At 36.6% G+C, this 22,573-nt stretch overlaps 1 protein-coding gene across 2 annotated transcripts in view; it reads right to left on the reverse strand.

Moving 5' to 3' along the window:
• ATAD2 (ATPase family AAA domain containing 2) overlaps nucleotides 1–22,573 on the reverse strand; it is a 74,795-nt gene that overhangs the window by 6,509 nt on the left and 45,713 nt on the right. For both annotated transcript variants that reach the window (XM_035696996.2, XM_025451057.3), the window contains exons 14-24: nucleotides 18,453–18,612; nucleotides 16,961–17,051; nucleotides 15,972–16,286; nucleotides 15,258–15,390; nucleotides 14,726–14,912; nucleotides 13,893–14,078; nucleotides 5,827–5,962; nucleotides 4,344–4,540; nucleotides 3,621–3,780; nucleotides 1,141–1,263; nucleotides 849–992 (exon numbers count right to left, since the gene is read on the reverse strand). In XM_035696996.2, coding sequence (XP_035552889.1) covers nucleotides 849–992; nucleotides 1,141–1,263; nucleotides 3,621–3,780; nucleotides 4,344–4,540; nucleotides 5,827–5,962; nucleotides 13,893–14,078; nucleotides 14,726–14,912; nucleotides 15,258–15,390; nucleotides 15,972–16,286; nucleotides 16,961–17,051; nucleotides 18,453–18,612 — 1,832 coding nt within the window. The remainder of the gene's footprint in view (nucleotides 1–848; nucleotides 993–1,140; nucleotides 1,264–3,620; nucleotides 3,781–4,343; nucleotides 4,541–5,826; nucleotides 5,963–13,892; nucleotides 14,079–14,725; nucleotides 14,913–15,257; nucleotides 15,391–15,971; nucleotides 16,287–16,960; nucleotides 17,052–18,452; nucleotides 18,613–22,573) is intronic.

A 22,573-nucleotide genomic window follows, 5' to 3' on the forward strand; every position in this document is an offset into this window, starting at 1 on the left:
CTGCCTGTGCCTCTCTCTCATGAATAAATAAATAAAATCTTAAAAGAAAAAAAAAAAAAGATCTGAGATCTAATTAAGGCACTGAGGAATTATGATACCAGACTCTGGGAAAACAAATGAATAAGAGTCTAAGGTGCTGAGGAGAGTCAGGACATTCGTGGGCTTAACAAAAACTGGAATTAAGAGCCTGCCAAGGAAAGGAGGCCTTGGGAAAACCCATGGGCTCCAAGTTAGTACCCCCTGGAGTTATACCCTAAGAATAAGAAGGAACAGGAAATAGACTAGAATTTATAGAAATGAAAATCAATTTCAAATGAGTTAATCTGCAATTAGATGAAGGTGAACTGGGACTGCAAGTGGTAGGTCATTATAAACCTGGGTTTAATTATATGGTCTCATTCATTTGGGGAATATAAGTAATAGTGAAAGGGAATAGAAGGGAAAGGAGAAGAAATGGGTAGGAAATATCAGAAAGGGAGACAAAACATGAAGACTCCTAACTCTGGGAAATGAACTAGGGGTGGTGGTAGGGGAGTAGGGCGGGGGGTGGGGGTGAATGGGTGATGGGCACTGAGGGGGGCACTTGACGGGATGAGCACTGGGTGTTATTCTGTATGTTGGCAAATTGAACACCAATAAAAAATAAATTTATTATTAAAAAAATAAAATAAAATAATAAATAAAAATACACCTGGGTTTACTTTAAGAATGCAGAGTTGCCTTAATATTTATTAACAATATCAAGGTAATTTACCACATCAACACAGAGAAAACGAAGGAGAAAGTGAATGGCATCAGCAGAAAGTGAAGGCTAGTTTCCTAAGTGAAAATTACCCAAGTGCACTTACCAGGAGTACTGCAAGCCACAGGAGTACTAGGTGTCTTGAGTTTTTCATTCTGCTCTGGATCTGATCTTTTTTCACCAGCAGAGGTGGAATTTTGCTTTGGCATCACATGATAGTAAGATGGGGCATATTTGGAGGAGCTACAACCTTATAAATAGACATGGAATATCAAGTCAAATGTCCGGATTTCAAAATTACATGAAGGGTTAATTAAAAGGAATAAGTAATACATGACATCAGAACATCAGAAACATCATCAGAAACATCTTTTTCTGATGCCAAATCATTTTCCTACCTCTCTTCTTTCTAGATTCCTGAATTTCTTCACAAAGCTGCTCAAAGTCTTCATCAAGTTCTTCTTTAATTATTGCATAGGCAGTATCTCTTAAAGCACAGGCTCTATGCCTAATGAGACGATCTGAGAAATGAATAAAGAATTCAATTTAAAAATATCTCCTTTTAATAATTTACCAAAAATAAACTCAACATGTTACGCTAAGATTGTAGTCATTAAAATTCCTTTTTTACTTTTACCATGAAGAGTAAATGTTACTGGAATTGTATTGTTCTGTTTTTGCTATTAATTGTTCTGGATGTTATTGGATGTTCTGGACATCCAATTCAGTATGGCAGACTAAACCCAAATAATTTTACTACTCTGTCCTAGATCTAGCTCCCCTTGACATATCAGAAAAAATAAAAATAAAAAAATCAATCAACAGCAGGACTATACAACAACATGACAACAACAAAGACAGCAAGGAAGGCTACTAATATCATTAGTGAGCCAGAGATGTTAAAGAATTTTAGAAGAGAAGTTGGTACTGCATTGACAGAGAAACTAAACAAATAGCAACCTTACACAGGAAAACACTAGAAAAGCTCGTCTACTCAGAATCCAAGCACCATAAGCTGGAATATGCTTTGAGGTAGAGAGCAAGTAATAAGCAAATGTAAAATTGTTTGAACAACCAGATCAGTTCTACTCAGAATCCAAGCACCATAAGCTGGAATATGCTTTGAGGTAGAGAGCAAGTAATAAGCAAATGTAAAATTGTTTGAACAACCAGATCAGTTCCCTCACAGGGTGGTAGGCTGCAATATTCATGCCTAGGTTAGAGTTGGCAACAATAGTTATAATATCAGGATTCTTCAGGGGATTTCTAACATGGCATTTGGGCCTGAAGAAAAGCAGAGGCAAAAGTTTAAGCACTGGTTCCCTGAGTAGGGTAGCATCACGTAACCTGGAAACTTGTCAGAAATCTAAATTCTCAGGTCCCAACCTACATCTACAGAATCTGAAACCACGGAGATGGGGCCTTGCAAGCTCCATCTTAATAATCCTTTTAGGAGATGCTGATTGCCTGCTAAAGGCATACCACTGGTCTAAAGTAATTTTAGATAGTCACAATGGACAGAAGAAGACGTAGCAGCAGCATGAGTGCAAGGATACAGAAAAAGTCCTCAGGTTCCAGGGTAATGCTTCACTCTACAATTAAGGAGTGTTCTCAGGTTGGTAGCCTGTTCCCAGTGCTTACCTACAGATGTGAACTACAGGGAAAAGCCTTGGGGAGGTGAGGGCAGAGGCCTGGGAGAGGAAGAACAGTGAGCTTTTCAACTGTTGAAGAACTCTCAGTAGGTCTCTATGCTAATCAGTCTAATTTATAAACACTACCAAGAAAAGAGAAAACCAATGTATTGGGGGAGAGAGGTAACACAGCAAACAGGACTATTAAAAAAAAAATTATCCACTGAAAGTTAAGGACACTATCCACAAAACAAAAATAGGAAGCTAGGAAAAAGAAGTGCCTAAGAAAGAATATTTCTGGATATGAGTAAAGATTATATCAAATATGTAGAAAGTTGATTATTACATATATGAAGTTAAAAAAAATCCCTTACTTTTAATTTACTTATAGATTGTGTAGGTGAAGACAGAATGGGTGTATGTCTAGAAAAGGTCTAAAAAGATATCTCCAAACTTAACAGTGTCCACCTTTGGAGAGAGGAAATGAGGGACTTAATTTTTATTTAAGTGTAGTTGACTTACAATATTGTATTAGTTTCAAGTGTACAACATAATGATTTGACATTTATATATTATGAAGTGATCATCATAACAAACCTAGGGGGCTTAGTTTTGCTATTATTAGCAAGTTGGAGTGTCTCAGTCATTTAAATGTCCAACTCTTGGTTTTGGTTTGGGTCATGATATCAAGGTCCTGGGACAGAGCCCCATGTACGGCTCCACGCTCCACACAGAGTCTACTTGAGACTTTGTCTCCCTCTCATTCTGCCCTTCTCCCAGGTTGCTCTAAAATAAGGAAGTCTAAAAAATATATTATGAGCAAATATTATATATTACTTTTGTAATAAAAATAATAATGGTCCTAACTAAGAAAATTCTTTCAGATCTTTCTTACTACAGAATGTTTCTTTACTACTTGGAGAAAGAGCACTGATAAAGAAGCTAAGTTGTTATGCAATTCTGTGTCTTGTTAGCAGATACACCATGAAACTCTTAATTAATAGAGGTATTTTGGAGACAAAGAAACCCACATTCAAATTCTGCCTCTACCACTTCCTGGGTGTATGACCGTGAATAAGTTTTTTAACCTAACTTCATTTTCCTTAACTGTAAAGTGAGAGTAATGCTCTATTAAGTGGCACTGTGAAGGTAAAATGTTTATATCATCTGGTATGAAGTCAACCCTCACTAAAATGTTCGCAGCCCCTGTTCCACCCCCTGGGGGAAAAAAACCCACTAATGCTCACCTCCAGGATCTCTATCTGGATTGTATTCTAAAGCATTACTACAGATTAGATCAATATCACTCAAATAGTCTTTCACAGTCAGATACTTGTGGAGATCAATTTTACTGATTACAGATGAAAGGTCCATTGGTTGCTTTATCACAGTGACATAATCAGGAACCTAAAATTCAAGCAAATGACCAAATCACTAAATTAACTGTGAACATCAAAAACATTTGAGTCCAGTTGCTCTGCCAGGCAATATGGGGAGGGGGGGGGAGGAGAATAAATATATAAGAAATGATGTATTAATGTATTAATATGAAACCTTTGACTCTATTTAAAGCTGGCTTTGTTTTGTATTTACTCTTGTTCTTGGGCACCTGTCTCCAGTAATATCTTATACCTCTTCCCTTATCCAAATGTCATTCATCTTTCAATGTCAACTTAAGACTTCACTCTCAAGCTCACTCTAAACCCTGTAGATCACAATAATATTATGTAGCATTAAGTCACTCTTAAATCACATCTAGAATGTTTGGGTTGGGCAGATAAAGTTAACAGGCTACTCTCTGGAGAAAAGGAAAATGCATTACATAGCTCCATGTGCTTAGGACACTACTCGGTATATTCTATACAAAGAAAATAAGCTCAGAGTGTAGACAAGGAACCACATAAACTACCCAAATATTCCCTAGTTCATTACAGTTTAGAGCACATTTGATCCAAAGATTAAATCAATACCTCATCAGGGTCAACAGGTTTAGTAAATACTCTGAATCGCTTGTCAATAGCAAGCCTATGTGTAACATTTCTCAAGAAAATCCTCAGTTCTCTAAATGTGTCTTCTTCTTGTTCTTCTAGTCGTTTCACTTCTTCTGGTGTCAGTGGTCTTGGCTCAGGTGGTGGTGCTACAGGGAGTACCTCCAAGGCCTGCAAAACTTCACATGAATAGAAGATACTAGTTACTACTCTTCTATCACATCAAGGATAACAAATGATTCAGTGAATATAGTGGCCAGGCTTTCAACTGTTATCCTCCTTATATTCCTGGCAATCAGAGGATTTGAAATACTCAAGTGCTACCATAATCTCTAACCTTACCTCCCCCTCTAGCAATAATTGTAATTTGTAACATTAGTTCCTACATCATTCCCTCTGTTCCATTTTAAGATCATTTGAGAGGTTATCAAAACTTTCAAAATGTATTCTTTCCAATATAAGAATATTCTATTAAAAAAAGCTTTTAATAGTTAATTTTTGAACTAATAACAAATTGTGGTAGGTTTCAAATGTAGTAAGTTTAATTTTGTTTAAACAGAGATGCACTGAGTACTCAGGACAAGAAAAAGAAGTATGAAAGTGCTGCTACAATAAACTGGCAATCTATTAAGGGAATAAGAGACAATTATTACATCATTGTAATGTCATATTAGTAGTATGAAAAAAGTACAGTGGAAGGAGGAAAAAAGGAGTCATAGTAGAAGGGACAACTGGTTCCTTAGGCAGAGACAGGCAATGAGGATAGAAGCATTGCTGACAGGGAGCAAGCATGAATGAGATTATGAAAAGACCGGAATATGCTGCAAGTAGTGTAATGACAGAATGTTTTGCAAGGAAAGAGATGAGGGAAAAAGAGAACAAAAGTGCCAAAAATGGGTTTGGTAAGACAGACTGGGGCTTTTTTTTTTTTTTTTTAAGATTTATTTATTCATTCATTCAGAGAGAGCGAGAGAGAGGCAGAGGGAGAAGCAGGCTCCATGCAGGAAGCCCGATGTGGGACTCGATCTTGGGTCTCCAGGATCACACCCCAGGCTGCAGGCGGCGCTAAACCGCTGCGCCACCAGGGCTGCCCCAGACTAGGGCTTTATTATGAATTCCAGCTGAAATTCTATAGACTAGGATTACACTAGGAAAGGTCTTGTATGCTTTAAGATCTTTTTTTTTTTTTTTTTTTTTAAGATTTCAATTATTCATTCATTCATTCATGAGAGACACAGAGGGAGGCAGACATAGGAAGAGAGAGAAGCAGCCACCTTGGTATCTGGTATGCTTTACGATCTTTGGTCTATTTTAATGGGAAGCATAGAGACTTGTAATCTGTAGAGATATCAACCTAATGATCGAGGTTTTTGAGTTTGTGTTATTAGAAGACAATAATGCCATTAATATTTTATTCCCACCTTCTTGAAATTAGTATATGTTAAACTTTGATGGAGAAACTAACCTGCTTTCTTTTTTGATACAGGAGGCTTAGCAGCTTGCTTCAGAATTAAATCTTCAAAAAATTTTGTTCGTTCTTCTTTACCAGGTAACTGGACATTAAAAATTTCTCCATAATCACGGATAAATAATTCTTGCACCTTAAAAAAGAAAATACATGAATTATATATGTGTATAAACAATACTATGGGGATGCCTGGGTGGCTCAGCGGTTGAGTGTCTGCCTTTGGCCCAGGGTGTGATCCCAGGATCCAGGATTGAGTCCCACATCAGGCTCCTTGCAGGGAGCCTGCTTCTCCCTCAGCCTGTGTTTCTGCCTCTCTCTCTCGCTGTGCCTCTCATGAATAAATGAATAAAAATCTTAAAAAAACAAAACAAACCAATACTACATATGTATCATTCAGTGCAACAGGTTATTATACACAAATTTTTAATGCCCTTAACTGTGTGTAATAAAGAGATATTTTTAAGACACAGATCTTTAATGTATGCTGGAGTTACATATAAATCATTATACAAAAGATTAGGAACTAAAAAATATGGGACCTTCTTTAAAACTCAAGACTCCAAAGTATTCATGTGGTAACTAATATGGCATTATTTGATTTCAAGGGTTTTGAGATCTATTAATGAACGAATGAATGAATTCACTTTCACAACCCTAAGTGAGGCAGGATAAGAATTTAAAGGCTAAGGGGTGCCTGGCTGGCTCAGTTGGTAAAGCATGCAAGTCTTGATCTTGAGGTTGTGAGTTTGAGCCCCACCTTGGGTGTAGAGATTACTTAAAAATGAAATTTTTAAGGGCACCCGGGGGGTTCTGTGGTTGAGTGCCTTGACTTATGCTCAGGGCATAATCCCAGCATCCTGGGATCGAGTCCCACACTAGGCTCACTGTAGGGAGCCTGCTTTTCCTCTGCCTATGTCTCTGCCTCTCTCTCTCTGCGTCTCTCAGTAATAAATAAAATCCCCCCCCCCCAAAAAAAGAAAGAATAAAAGGAAATAGAAAGAAAGAAAGAAGGAAGGAAGGAAGGAAGGAAGGAAGGAAAGAAAGAAGGAAGGAAGGAAGGAAGGAAGGAAGGAAGGAAGGAAGGAAGGAAGGAAAGAAAGAAAGAAAGAAAGAAAGAAAGAAAGAAAGAAAGAAAGAAAGAAAGAAAGAAAAGAAAGAAGAAAGAAAGAAAGAAAGAAAGAAAGAAAGAAAGAAAGAAAGAAAGAAAGAAAGAAAAAAGAATAAAAGGAAATAGTAAGTGCTGGTGAGAATATAGAGAAATTAGAACCTTTGTGCTGGTAGGAATGTTAAAATGGTGTAGCCACTGTGGAAAACAGAATTACCATGTAATCCAGTATACATATCTGAAGAGCAAGAAAAAAAAAACACAACAAAAAACCCACTCAAATACAACTTGTATGCATAGTAGGCAAGAGGTAGAAATCATCCAAATGTTTATCACTAGACGAATGGATAAAACTGTGATATATATATATATATATATATATATATACACATATATATATATTATATATATGAATAAAATGGAGTATTATTCAACCTTAAAAAGGAGTGAAATTCTAATGCATGCTACAATACTGATGAACTCTGAAAACATGCTAAGTGAAATAACCCAGTCACAAAAGGACAAATACCATAGGATTCCACTTTTACAAGGTATGTAGAATAGGTAAATTCACAGAAAGAAATTTATTACAACAGAGGTTACTAGGGGTTAGGAAAAGGAGGGAATAGGGGAGTAACTGTTTAATGGGTATAGGGTTTCTGTTTGGGATGATGAAGTAGTTCTGGGAATGGTGCACAACATTGTGAATATACTCAATGCAATGTACTTGAGGTCACTGAATTGTACACTTAAAAATGGTTAAAATGGTAAATTTGTTATGCATATTTCACTACCAAAAGAAGGGCAAAGGAGATCCCAAAAGGACGTTTCTAAGCAACCTCTTGACCTTTTCCAGTATTTTTCTTTAAAGATTTTTTTGAGAGAGAGAGAGAGAGTCAGCACAAGTGGGGGTAGGGGAGAGAGAGGAGAAGCAGACTCCCTGCTAAGCAGAGAGCCCAATGTAGGGCCAATTCCAGGACCCTGAAATCATGACCTGAGCTGAACGCAACACTTAACTGACCAATCCACCCAGGCACTCTTGTTTTTCCAGTATTATTATTAGAGAATAATCATGTTTATTCCTTGGTGATGCTTATGTATTTTATTTTGGGTTATCTTTGACATACAGAAGTTTACATTCATAGATTTAAATAACCTGATTTATAGGGTCTTCCACGTTTCCATATATGAAAATGTTCCAAGTATGTTATATGAAGCTTTTCCTATTGTCTCAACATCATTTAAGAAATGTCTCTATTTTTGCTAATTCATTTACCAAATTATTATGTAAACAAGCATCTAATGGATTTTATTACATCAATTTCCCAATGCTGGCCCAAATCCTACAGTTTTAATTTCTAATTTTTAATATGCAGGGACCCTGAGATCATGACCCGAGCCAAAGGCAGGTTAACAAACTGAGCCACCCAGGCACCCCTTGTTACAAGTATTAACAGACATATCTAAGTTTCCTTTCCTAGCAAACTCTAAGGTTAATCAATTTCTATGTATCAGGCAAAAATCTGAATGTGCTTTTACTTCTTTAGTCTCCTTTGCTATGTCCTATGTCCTTCCTGCCATTATCAAGTTCAGACCAACAGACCAACTCAGTTTCACATTCCTTAAAAAATTTTTCTATCACAATTTTGTGACAGTAAGTTTGCTTTCTTTGTTCACTGCTTTTTTTATGCAACTTCTACAAATAAAAATCTCAGAGAGGGATCCCTGGGTGGCTTAGCGGTTTGGTGCCTGCCTTTGGCCCAGGGCGTGATCCTGGAGTTCCAGGATCGAGTCCCACGTCGGGCTCCCTGCATGGAGCCTGCTTCTCCCTCTGCCTGTGTCTCTGCCTCTCTGTCTCTCTCATGAATAAATAAATTAAAAATCTTTAAAAAAAAAATCTCAGAGAAATAATCCTTTAATAATTCAGTCAAGGGTTTATGAGTAAAAGTTTCTTAGGAATTGCATATTCAAAAATGTCATTGGGGCTCCTGGGTGGCTCAGTCGGTTAAGCATCTGACTCTTGATTTCGGCTTAGGTCATGATCTCAGGGTTGTGACACTGAGCCCTACATCTGGCTCTGTGCCAGATATAGAGCCTGCTTAGAATTCTCTCAAAAAAAAAAAAAAAAAAAAAACAGAAAATATTTGTTTTGTTCTTTCACTCAAATGCTACTTTGTTGGGAAGGAAATTATAAGTCTAAAGTTATTTTCCTTCAAAACTTTGGAAATATTGCTTAGTTGTCTCCTTAGTAGCTAGTGTTCACAATGAAAAGGTAGAAGCAATTTGACTTTCAGTCCTTCCTAGTAATATTTTTTCTCTCGGTTGATTTTTAAAATTCTCCTCTGTACTTCTGAAATTCTAATTTATCTAGATGTGGACCTTTTTATATCCATTAGTTAGAACACAGGAACCCTTACATCTGGACTTAAGGTATTCTTTAACTCTACAAACTGTTTTACTATGTGAATATTTTCTAATTTTCTCCTCCCATAAGGCCCACTAAATAGGTGTTAGACCTGCATTAAATTCTATTTTAGCTTTTTCTCTTCTTTTTCAAATCTCTGTCCTTTTGTACCATATACTGTAAGAATTCCTGATCTCATGTTTCATCTCACTAATTCAGTCTTTATCTGTGCCTGTTCCTTTTCAAAAGCCTCATGGACTTTTTATTTGGGGGGAGGGGGGAGTTATTTCATTTATAGTATCTCCAATTGGTTCTTTTTTACAACAAACAGTCTGTTAAGTGATGCATGGATATGATTATTCATTGAGCTGTCCTTCTCAAATGCTTATTTATAAGCTCATCTTTGCCTTTGAATTCTGCCCATAGATGCTTTTTCTGTTTATTTTAGCTTCTACATCCAGTGATTATGAAGAAGCTAGCCTATACTAGAAATAGAATGTGCCTGTAATTTTCTTTCTGGACAACAGGGTCTCCCCATTCCTCCTGATATTGGCAGCCATAGATAGTGACTGCTGACACAGTAGTCTTTGGGCCCATCCTCACTGCTCTAGCTAAGGATGAACAACTCTGCTAATTACTGCTTGGCACGGTCAAAAGTGAAGAAAGCCAATTAACTTAAAGTTGTCCAAGAGCTCTTTCAATTCCTTTCTAGCATTGACTCAGAGCTAGAAACTACTGCCATCTTTCAATACAGTCCTCTCATGCACATGCTTTGAACTGTGGTTACCCTCATCAGTCTAATCCCTAATCCCCACTGCTTTGTCTTTCAAGGACTCATGAAAGTTTCTAATCTATTCATAACATTCTTTCTCACTTTCCCCATACTGCTGAATTGTTAAGTGCTCATACATATAGGTACTCTGACTGCAATTCTGATATGGACAGACTTTAATGCAGCTAAAAATGGTACACACAGTGTTCTCATTTATTATATAGAACATGCTACATTGACAGTATCACAGAACCACTAAAAGGCTCAAAGTGGACTTGCTTATTTATATGTATATAAATTAGATTATTCATTTTTAAAAAATAAACAACTCCCAGTCCGGTACCCATTCCTCCCTACCATGCAGTGCAGTACTGGGATACTTCACCCAATTTATGTTTAGGAAATACTACCCTAAGAAAATAGAGTAGCTATTCTTTAAAAAAAGATCTTTGAGTGCAGAATTCCCATATTCTTGATAAAGTGATCTTAGATTAAAAGGACTTGTTTTTCAATCTTCCTACATCCATAGAAAGAATACTCAGCTGGGGGTGCCTGGGTGGCTCAGTCAGTTTAAGTGTCTGACTGTTGATTTCTGCTCATCATGATCTCGGGGTGTGAGACTTGAGTCCTGTGTATCAAGCTCCACGGTGGGTATGGAGCCTTCTGGAGATTTTCTCTTTCCCTTCTTGTCTGCCCTGGTCTCAAACAAACAAACAACCAAAAAGAAACTCCCACAACTCAGCTAGTTTGTCTTGTTATCAAGAGTATAAACTTACTTTGTTTCAAATTTCAAAATGATTAACAAAGTTTTAACTGACAGTGAGTACAATAAGCCAATGGTATAACATGGCTACTAAATAGTAGTTCTTTACTCTGTTAACCAGAACAATGCTAGAGTACTTAATTTATTCTGAGTACAGCTTTTCAAGAGGAATATAAAGACATTCAGGAGAGTGACTAGAATTCTGAAGAAAAACATGTGTTGTGTAGCAGAGCCTGCTATTATCAAGCCCATATCCTCTTCTTGGGGCACACTGTTTGTCATACTTTCTAGTCTCCCTTGCTGTTGGTACAGTCATGAGAGGAAATGATATAGATCTTTCAGATCAGGCACATGAATGGGCTACGCTTTCCAGTGAGGTACAGTGAAAGCAAACTGGAAAGCCATGTGATGAAAATGAGAAACGTCTCTCAGCCCAATGTCTGGAACGACTATACGGGGGAGGACAGACCTGAATGTAGTCATCTGAGTAGTACAGTTAAGCAATCGAGAAATAAACTTGTTGTATTAATAACTCTAAGAAGGGATCCCTGGGTGGCGCAGCGGTTTGGCGCCTGCCTTTGGCCCGGGGTGCGATCCTTGAGACCCGGGATCGAATCCCACATTGGGCTCCTGGTGCATGGAGCCTGCTTCTCCCTTTGCCTGTGTCTCTGCCTCTCTCTCTCTCTCTCTGTGACTATCATAAATAAATAAAAAATAAAAAAAAATAACTCTAAGGAATATACCATATCACAGAAGCAATGTTTAATGTGAAGCATGGGTCAGAGTGGGGAGATACAAATAAATATAACAGAGTATTCAAATATCAAAGAGTTGTCATGACGAAAACAGATTCAACAGGTTCTATATAGTACCTACAAAACAGAGACTAAGAATAAATAGATTTTTTAGGAGTCAGAGCTAACAAACTGAATAGTGAAGAAAGTGTCTCAACAAAGGTGGGATATCCACATAAAGGAGCCAATATGGAAGAGTCCAGAACCAGATTAACTAATCAGAGGTCTTTGACTCCATAACATGTAACACATACTTGACGTTTATTTCCCAGCGTTTTCAACTTTTAGTTGAATAATTCACAATCAACCATTAAAATAGAGCCAGCAGGGACATCATTTTGTCCTCTTGATGACTTATCTCATGTCCTTAATTCTGCTCTTCACTCACTCTGCTCTAGCCACCCTGGTTTCACTATTTTTCCCAAACACCAAACACACTTTTGCTTCCAGGTCTTTGCACTTGCTTTTCTTCTGCCAGGAACCTTTGTCCCTCAGATGCCCAAATGGTTTACTCACTGTCTTAGCTTTTTCAGGTCTTTCCTCAAAAGTCACCTTCTTAGTGAGGCCTTACCTAAGACTATTAACATTGTGACCCTATCACACTCTACTGGCATTGTCTAGCTAGAATTTTCTCTATAGCGATAGGTATTATATATTTTATTTATTTTTCTCTCCCCCTCAATTATAATGTAAGCTCTAGGAAGAGAAATTTTTGTCTCTATCTTTCAATGCTATATGCCCAGTATCTAAGAACTATGCTTGACAAAGAATAAGTACTCCATAAATATTTCTTTAATATTAGAACTAAAAAAAAATATTTGAACTTATTTTCCTACTCACATTCTAAAAAATGCAAACCAATTATGTCAAAAAGTATGGAAAAACTTAGTAAATAAAAACAAAATATATAGAAGCCTACAATATGATTATGTACTCTGAGAATTGAAAAGGTGGGAGGAAAAAGTCTTGCTTCATGTACTTTATATTCTCTAAGGGAGATAGAGTCAAACAAATATTTAATGGCAGAGAGTGATAAAAACAACAGAGTAAGGGAAAAGAGAGTGATGGGCAGAGGAGCTAGTCAGTATAATTGAGAAACTGATCAGGGAAGGCCTCTCCAAGGTGACATCTGGGTAGAGACCTGAGAAAAATAAAGGTTTGTGCCAGGCAATTAAGCATGAACTTGTGTCACTGGTAGTTGTCTAAACAGGCACAAACCTGAAAGTAATTTAGTGACATCAAAAATATTATATGTGTATACTCTTTGATTAAGCCATAGTTATTCCACTTTTAGGAACGGATGCCAGAAAAATCCACACAGTAATGCTTATACAAAATAAAACCCAAGGATGCTCACTGTAACAGTTCAACAGAAAAAAACTAAAAAACCACCAAAATACCTATAAGCAAGAATCTGGATAAATTCTGGTACATAAAGACAGTGGAAAAATCATGCTGCTTTTAAAAGGAATGAGATTGTGTACTGAAACACATTATACACACACACACGCACACATATATATTCTGCAAATTGCAGAATAGTATTCAACATATAACCCCTATTTTTTTTTTTTTATGATAGTCACAGAGAGAGAGAGAGAGAGAGAGAGAGAGAGAGAGAGAGAGAGAGGCAGAGACACAGGCAGAGGGAGAAGCAGGCTCCATGCACCGGGAGCCCGACGTGGGATTCGATCCCGGGTCTCTAGGATCGCGCCCTGGGCCAAAGGCAGGCGCTAAACCACTGCGCCACCCAGGGATCCCTAACCCCTATTTTTGTAAGAGAAAAATATTTATAATGTAGCCCTACTATACACATATGTATACATCATCCTGTCCAACAAACAAGTCTATACACTACATAGTTAACACAGTATTTCTGGTAAGAAAACTCTTCCATATCCTTTTATTCATCTCTGTAGCACTTGAAATTTCTACAATTCTTTTTTTTTTTTTTTTACAGTCTAAATAAGATTTCTCATCTTTTATTTTTTAAGATTTTATTTATTCATGAGACATACAGAGAGAGAGAGAGGCAGAGACACAGGCAGAGGGAGAAGCAGGCTCCATGCAGGGAGCCCAATGTGGGACTTGATCCCAGGACCCCAGGATCATGTCCTGAGTGTGAAGGCAGATGCTCAACCACTTGAGCCACCGAGGTGCCCCTACAATAAATTCTTAATAAGTCTCTTTTTAAAGTATAGTGATTTTCTTCCCCCTCAAATTACCTCTTCTGGCAGAGCAGAATGGGGTTTGTCAGAAGTTGCAAGTAATAAAACTGGAGCAAATGAAGGAATATTCTGTAACAACGTAGTAAATGTGGCTTTGAGTGTTGGTCCAACTATTTCCCACCACAAGTGGATATGAGGAACATAGACTATACTTGGTGCTGTTCTCTTAGCTTCACGAATCATCTAGTAGAGAGGGAAAAATAAATTATACTCAGTTGAAGAGTCATTAAATTAATTATGCTTGATTAGTCTGGAACTTCCTGGAATTATCATATAAAACCCTCAAGTTTTTAAAATGCTTTCCCCCAGTCTCATGAGCTTATTTTTAAATGTTTTATAAAAGTCTCATTTTTAGGAAAACATGGTTGCTTCAAGCAATTAGAAAGAAAACACCTTAATAGATCTAGAAGATTTGTGTTAAATATAAAAATATAAAACTTTTACATGTGAAAACTTTTAACATGAAAATAGCAAAAACAGAAGCAGCAGAATGAGTACATACCATGTAGCAGTCACTGTTTTAAGAACTTTATTCACTTAATTCTCAAAACAGCCACGTAAGGTTAGTACTATATTACCTCTATTTTGCACATGGGGAAAACATGGCAGAGATCTAACAACTTCCCTAAGGTCAAACAGATATTAATGGTGGAAATGTGATTTTAAACCCATACTCTTTAATGACTAGCAATTACATATAGTTCTGTGTCCTAAGCCTGGAGGTAGGAATCGGAACAATAAGAAAACACAGCTCAAAAAGCATAAGGCAATTCTAGATTATGTCTCTGAAGCCGATACTCTTACAGCTTATTTGGGCAACAATGAATTACCTGGGCACATGTTTCTTCAGGAGATGTAGCACTGACTCCAAAAAGAACAGGAATGTCTAATGTATACACTGCAAATTTTTCCAAAGCATGGATGACAGCTGGTGCCAAATGAGAACCTTGCCCAAAGCCTGGTTCTCCTACTATCAATATTCTTGGTCGAAAGGACATAGGCTGATAACATGCATTTCTGAAAGAAATTTAGCTTATTTTAGAAAAAAGCAAAAATTTAAAATTTCCTTCCAAGTAATAAATTTTTAACTCTCTTAAGGCAAAAATTTTGACTGCACAGCTGGTCAATCCATAACAGCATGGTTCACATGGTTTTTGGAAAATATCAGCCTCCACAGATTTTAGGAATAGTTTATACAGTGAAATTTCTACTACAGTTGACAACTGTCATGATAAAAATACTTGATATTTTAACTTAGAAAAAGATCAGTTAGCATCTTTTATCTTTACAAGCACCATCTTTTAGTTTCAGGGAATTTACACACCAAAAAATTATATATATTCATTTGCAGGGGAAATATACCTATTCAAATGAAGAAAATTATATTTTTCTTTCGACTTATTAAAGGATTTTTGAGAAATCCCATTTTCATAAACGGATGGAACATCATCATCACTGTATGCCAAATCACTTTCTAGCAGAGGACATGAAATATCTATAAAACAAAAAGATCGCACATTAGTAACTTTTCTGGATTGCAAAGCAAATGTTTACAAAATGCTTTAATTAGCAAATCAATGAACATGTATGAAATGTACAATAAAATTGTTTAAGAATCACAAGTATTTGTGTAGATACGAACAATATAAAAATGCCATTTCAAACTTAAATTAATTTTAATTGAGGGCAATCTCTGAAGTAAATTTCCTTCAAAAATTCAGGCAAAGTATGACTAAATTGCTTCCAAGAGGCTCTTATTATTCTTTTTTAGCAGATTTACTTATTTATTTTGAGAAAGAAAGAGCATGTATGTAGACAAGTAAGGGGTATGGGCAGAGGAAGAGGAAAAGAGAAACTTGAGCAGACTCCAGGCTGAGTGTATAGAGCCTGACACAGGGCTTGATCTCATGACTGCAAGATCATGACCAAGCTGCAACCAAGAGTCACATGCTCAAATGATGACCACCCAGATGCCCTGAAGAGGATCTTTTCTAAAGAAACGTTTCTGGGATTTATAAAACATTTAGCTTTACTTATTATGAAAACTAACCTTAAATGGCCAATCAAATTTCATACCTGAGTCTAATGCTTTATTTGTTCTGATTTCTGCATGTGGGAATACTCTCTGCAGGGCTTCTAAGATCTTGTGAACAGTGCTTTGCAGGAGTGGTTTCACAACAGTAGACAATGCCTGCCCAGGTGATGTCACAGCTCTCTGGGCAGCTGGTATCATCTTTTGCATAGCTACCTCAAAATCCTTAGCTGAGATGTTAATTGAAGAGAGATCCAACTGTAGTTTCTCACTTGTAGTATAGATTTGTGGGTAGCGTCGACGCAGAGCACATAAAGCAGCCTCAGAGCATATCGACTTAATATCTGCACCACAGTATCCTATCCAAGGCAACCAAAAAATTTTTTAAATGAGTATCTTTATCCTATTAATTAGCATGATCATGGTTAAAAGAAAATTAAAACTCAACCCAGCAATATAGTAGGAAAATATTTAGAAGTAATAAGGCTACCTAAATTCTCTCAATCACCCAGTGAACTTATAATGCTAGTAATAACCATCAACAAATCTACCAACTTTTACAAGTGAAATATACAAACACTTAAGTACAACATAGCAGTCAAGAACAAGGGTTTTAAAATCAGACAGATGAGGTTTTAATTTCAATTTATCATTTAGTACGTGTATAATCCTTGGAGAATCATTTATGCCCTCTCAGCTATTTCCACCTCTGTAAAATAGGGGAAATGCTACCTACCTCACATGACTGATAAGAGAATTTCCTGAAATAGTATATATAGAATGCTTAACACAATGACTAGGAGAATGTAAACTGCATATTATTTTCTAACTTTGCTTTCAAATTCTCCAACAGCTAGTTCATCAAATATCTCTATTTAATATCCCCGATTTTGGAAAAAGAAAACATGCCACAAATAAGAGATTAGAAACAAATATAACCTGTATTTTTTTTAAACATAATCTGCAAAACTACAACTTGTTTTATCTCTGAAATGCATGCATTTTATCTTTTAATGTCTAAAGCAATGTTTACCAACACAGTTTTCTGCTAGTTCTTCTAGAAATATGTCCAGTGGTTTAGGATTCCAATCCCTTGTGTGAATCTTAAGAATTTCTTTTCGAGCCTATAAATGATAACAATTAAAATTTTTTTTATAACAAGGTGCTATTCAGATTTGAATAATTTCAATTAAAAATAATTTTATCTAAAATCATAAAGAAATCAATTCCTATTAAAATAAAAATATGAAACACTGAAAATGAAAAAGATGTATTTGTAAAAGCATTTAAGGAGTTTATGTTAAAGATTTATGTTGGGGCAGCCCTGGTGGCTCAGCGGTTTAGCGCCGCCTTCAGCCTAAGGTGTGATCCTGGAGACCCGGGATCGAGTCCCACGACGAGCTCCCTGCATGGAGCCTGCTTCTCACTCTGCCTGTGTCTCTGCCTCTCTCTCTCTATCTCTCATTAATAAATAAATAAATAAATAAATAAATAAATAAATAAATAAATACTTATGTTTATAGTGCTCAAGTTTTAGTCACCATAAATGTGTATGAGAGAAATAATGATAGGACTAGTGTTCATTCTGGTACATATTAAAAATTGTAGGTTTTTTTAAAATTTAAATTCAATTTGCCAACATACAGTACATTAGTTTCAGATGTATTTTCTTTTTTTTATTTTTCTTTTTTATTTTTTTAAATTTTTATTTATTTATGATAGTCAGAGAGAGAGAGAGAGAGAGAGAGAGAGAGAGAGGCGCAGAGACATAGGCAGAGGGAGAAGCAGGCTCCATGCACTGGGAGCCCGACGTGGGATTCGATCCCGGGTCTCCAGGATCGTGCCCTGGGCCAAAGGCAGGCGCTAAACCGCTGCGCCACCCAGGGATCCCTCAGATGTATTTTCAATAATTCATCAGTTTCATATAACACTCAGTGCTCATCATATCATGTGCCCTCCTTAATGCTTGTCACCCACTCATCCCCCACTCACCTCCCCTTCAGCAACCCTCAGTTTGTTTCCCAGAGTTAAGAGTCTCTCATGGTTTTTTTTCATCTCTGATTTTCCTCATTCAGTTTCTCCTCCTCCTCTATGGCCCCCAAAACTTTCTTAAAATTTATTCATTCCAGAGAGAAAGCACGAGTGGGGAGAGGGGCAGAGGGAGAGAAGTGGACTCCCTGCTGAACACAGAGCTCAATCTCATGACCCTGCAATCATGACTTGAGCTGAAATCAAGAGTTGGATGCTTAACTGACTGAGCTACCCAGGTACTCCTCAAATTGAGAAAATTTAAAGAGTATTTTTAGGGAAAGCATTATTTTATTTAAAAAGAAAAAAAAGGATAAAAAAAATTCAGCTTCTTTAAATAATGCCTCCCTAAAAATACATGCATACATGTTTTGATGTTAATCACATGACTTTTGCTTCAGAACATACAAAATTCAATCTTCAAATTTTCACTGTGCCAAGATTTGTTCATGATATGGGCAACATATTCTGTCAAAATTTGAATGTTAAATTCCTACATCTTTGTCAGGTAGGCTGAAAAGGAATTCTCTGTCAAAGCGACCAGGTCTTCGCAAAGCAGGATCGATAGAATCCAGTCTGTTGGTAGCACCAATGACCACAATTTCTCCTCTGCTGTCCAGTCCATCCATAAGAGCTAGCAAGGTGGAAACAATGGAACTAAATGTAAAAATAAGAGAGATTAAACATATATACTGAGTGTATTATTTCTACTTTTGCTAAGATTTAATAAATATCTGAACAAATTTTCTCAGAGCATGCCATTACTTCTAATAGATTTAAAAACTGTAAAATAACATACTAAGTGGCATAGAGGTTAAAATCAATGAAAAACATAAATGGTCTTTAGAATGCCACAAATGGATCCTAGAAGACATTTCATTAAGCATAACTTCACATAGGAACTTGAGTTTATCCCAAAAGGATAAAATATAAAAAAAAAAAAACTAGGCAAACTATATCTAAAAAATGTTCCATTGTGTATACATTATCAAAGAACCCCCAAATAGAATATAAAGTATTAAAAAAACAGAACTTTAATTACATTTTAATTATGGATAGAGAATAGTACAACAACCTCCACATCTCTATCACCCCATTTTTTTTATCTCTACACTCAATGTGGGGCTCAAACTCATGACTCCGAAAATCAAGTCATGTGCTCCTCTGACTGAGCCAGTCAGGCACCCCCCTTCATCACCCACTTTCAACAATTATCAGTGTCCTTTTTTCTGACTTAACCCAATAGTTTTCTAAGAAAGAAAACCCAAGAAACTACACACAGATCATTTAATCCATACACATTTCATACTAACTACTTCATGTATTTATTTCTGAGATAAGGACTTTGCACAACTCCCACAGTACTAGGACACCAATGGAACTGACAGTAATCCTTTAATATCACTTAATATTTAATTTTCCTGATTGTTTCAAAATATCTTATGTTTGATTTTTTTTAAGCAAAGATCCACACACTGCCCTTGGTCAAATGTCCTTCAAATCCTAAACACTTCCCATCGAACCTTCCTTTCTTTTTATTCCTTCATGTCATTATTTGTTTTTGTTTTTTTAAAGATTTTAATTATTTACTCATGAGAGACCCAGAGAGGGAGAGGCAGAGACATAGGCAAAGGGAGAAGTAGGCTCCCTGCTAGGAGCCCGATGAGGGACCCAATCCCATGATACCCAGTCTGGTATCATGACCTGAGCCACAGGCAGACACTCAACTGCTGAGCCATCCAGGCGTCCCATGCCATTTATTTGTTAAAGAAACTGAGTCATTTGCCTTGTAAAATTTCCTCCCCAAATTCTGGATTGGGCTGCTTGCTTCCTCATAGGGTCATTTAACCTGTCCTCTATCTTTCATATTTCCTATGAACTGGCTGTTAGATCTAGAAGCTTAACAGATGCAAGCTGAACTACTTGGGATAGCTTCTATCAGAGGAGTAAACCATGTACTTGCTACTGTATACTCAGGAGGCACATGCCAATTTCTCATTTAAGATTAGGTTTAGGTGAGGTCTTATGAGCTTACTACATTTCTCATAAACTTCACTATCAACCTTTTTACCTCATTGTTTTTGCAGCTGCTGGTAATTAATCTTTAGATCAAGGTTTCTTAATCTTGGCACAATTAACATTTGGATGAGATAACTCATCCAAATGTTGTACAGAGCAGAGCTCTAGTGTACAGAGCAGAGCTGTCCTCTGTACTGCAGGATGTTTAATAGCACCTGTGGTCCTCATCCAGTAGATACCAATATTGTACCACCCACATCCTCCACTTTGTGACAATCAAAAATGTCTCTAGACATTTGTCCCATGGAGCAGCGGGGAAAATCCACTCCCAGTTGAAAACCACAGATCTAGATCCACTATTTCATCAGGGGTTGTGAAATGGTGATTTTCTATTTCAGTAATTTCCTTTCCATTTATAAAAACGATGACTTTCCTATGAAGAACAATGTTACTCCATCAATTATTACTCTGAATCATGACCTGAATCATAGTTACAGGACAGGAAAAAGAAATGTGTGATTCATTTTATCAATTTACAGAGTAATGAGTGACTATTTTATTCAGCATCCTTTGGAATGACCAATTAGGTTTTTATTTTTTAAAAAAGAGATGAAAAACTATCAATTTTTATGTATTTAATGCATTTTACTCTTGTAGTCATTATTTTTGAGGCTCAAAAATTATCCTGTCCTGGCAGTGGAAATACCTTCAAAATTGACTATTTCATTCTGATGTGACCCCAGTAGTTTTTGTTTCCTTGCTTCCAGGAATTCCTTGATAGTCCAGGCCTGCTTGTCGTGCTTATTTCGAGACTCATTTCTATTATCCACCGTCTCTCCTAAGTGTCCTAGTATGTAGAGACTACATTTAGGGTGCTAGGGGTACGAACTGCTATTGGACTGTAATAGCTTCTAGGCCTTTTTAAGTGTCTAGAGCTAGGAACCATTTTTTTCTTAAAAATATTCATTGTGAGTTCATACTAATATTTTCAATTCAAAGTAAAGGCTAAAAAATCATTTTCTAAGGCATTCACAAATTTACTTCTTTGCATTACCTTATTACTAACAAAAAAGTCGTTTAACTTTTAAAAATACTTTTTTCATTTTTATTTTTTTAAATTTTATTTATTTATTCATGAGAGACACAGAGAAAGAGAGAGAGGCAGAGACACAGGCGGAGGGGAGGGGGGGAAGCAGGCTCTATGCAGGGAGCCTGACATGGGACCCGATCCCAGGTCTCAGGATCACGCCCTGGGCTGAAGGCAGGGCTAAACCGCTGAGCCACTGGGCTGCCCCCAAAATACTTTTTTTTTTAAAAAAGATTTTTATTTATTCTATGAGAGACACAGAGAGAGGCAGAGACATAGGCAGAAGGAGATAAAAATATTTAACAAAAATGTTTATGCTCAGATTGTTTAAGTCTTTGGTTAAACGTCCCCCCCCCCCAAACAAAACAAAACAAAACCTCAAAACAAAATTTGCACATTTTCTCATATATATATATTTGAATGTAGCCACTTCGTTTTCCCAAAGCCATTTACTAAAAAGACTATTATTCTACTTCTTATATACCATGTCCCCATTGCATACTCTTGTCTCCTTTGTCACAGATTAATTGCCCTGTAAGTGTGGGTTTATTTCTGGTCTCTCTATCCTGTTATGATCATATATTTTTTGTGCCAGTGCCATACCATTCTGATCACCATAGCTTTGTAGCATGTCTTGAAATCTGGGACTGTGATACCTCCAACTTTCCTCTTTCTCGGACTGCTTTGGTAATCTTTGAAACTGGACCACTTTCTTACACCATTCACAAAATCCATTCAAAATGGATTAAAGACCTAAATATGAGACCAGAAACCATAAAACTCCTTAAAGAAAACATAGGGAGTAATCTCTTGGACATCAGCCTTGATAACATTTTTCTAGGTATATCTCCCTCAGCCAAAGGAAACCAAAGCAAAATTAAACTATTGGGACTACAGCAAAATAAAAAGGTTTTGCAAATCAAAGGAAACCATCAACAAAACGAAAAGGCAGCCTATTGAATAGGAGAAAATATTTACAAATGATATATCTGATAAGGTGTTAATATCTAAAATATATAAAGAACTTCTATAACTCAACACCAACCCCCCAAAAAAATCTGATTTAAAAATGGGGCAGAGTACATTCTTTGAAGAATAGACGTTCTCCCAAAGACGTACAGACAGCCGACACATGAAAAGATGGTCAATATCACTAATCATCAGAGAAATGCAAATCAAAACCACAATCAGATATCTTATATGGACTTCCCATTCAATGGGGAGTCTGTTTCTCCCTTTCCCTCTGCCCCTCTCAAATAAATAAAATCTTAAAATAAAAAAAAATCATCTTATACTTGTCAGAATGGCTAATATCAAAAAGAAAAAATTAGCATTGGCAAGGATGTGGAGAAAAGAAAACCCTTGTACCTTGTTACTGCGAACATAAACTGGTATAGCAACTATGGAAAACAGTATGGAGGTTCTTCAAAAAGTTAAAAATAAAAATATCAGTGCCCCCCAACAATCCCAAAATCCCAACCCATACTACAATCCAGTAATTCCACTACTGGT

This window comes from Canis lupus, chromosome 13 (assembly GCF_003254725.2).
Source record: "Canis lupus dingo isolate Sandy chromosome 13, ASM325472v2, whole genome shotgun sequence".
NCBI classification, from domain to species: Eukaryota; Metazoa; Chordata; class Mammalia; order Carnivora; family Canidae; genus Canis; species Canis lupus.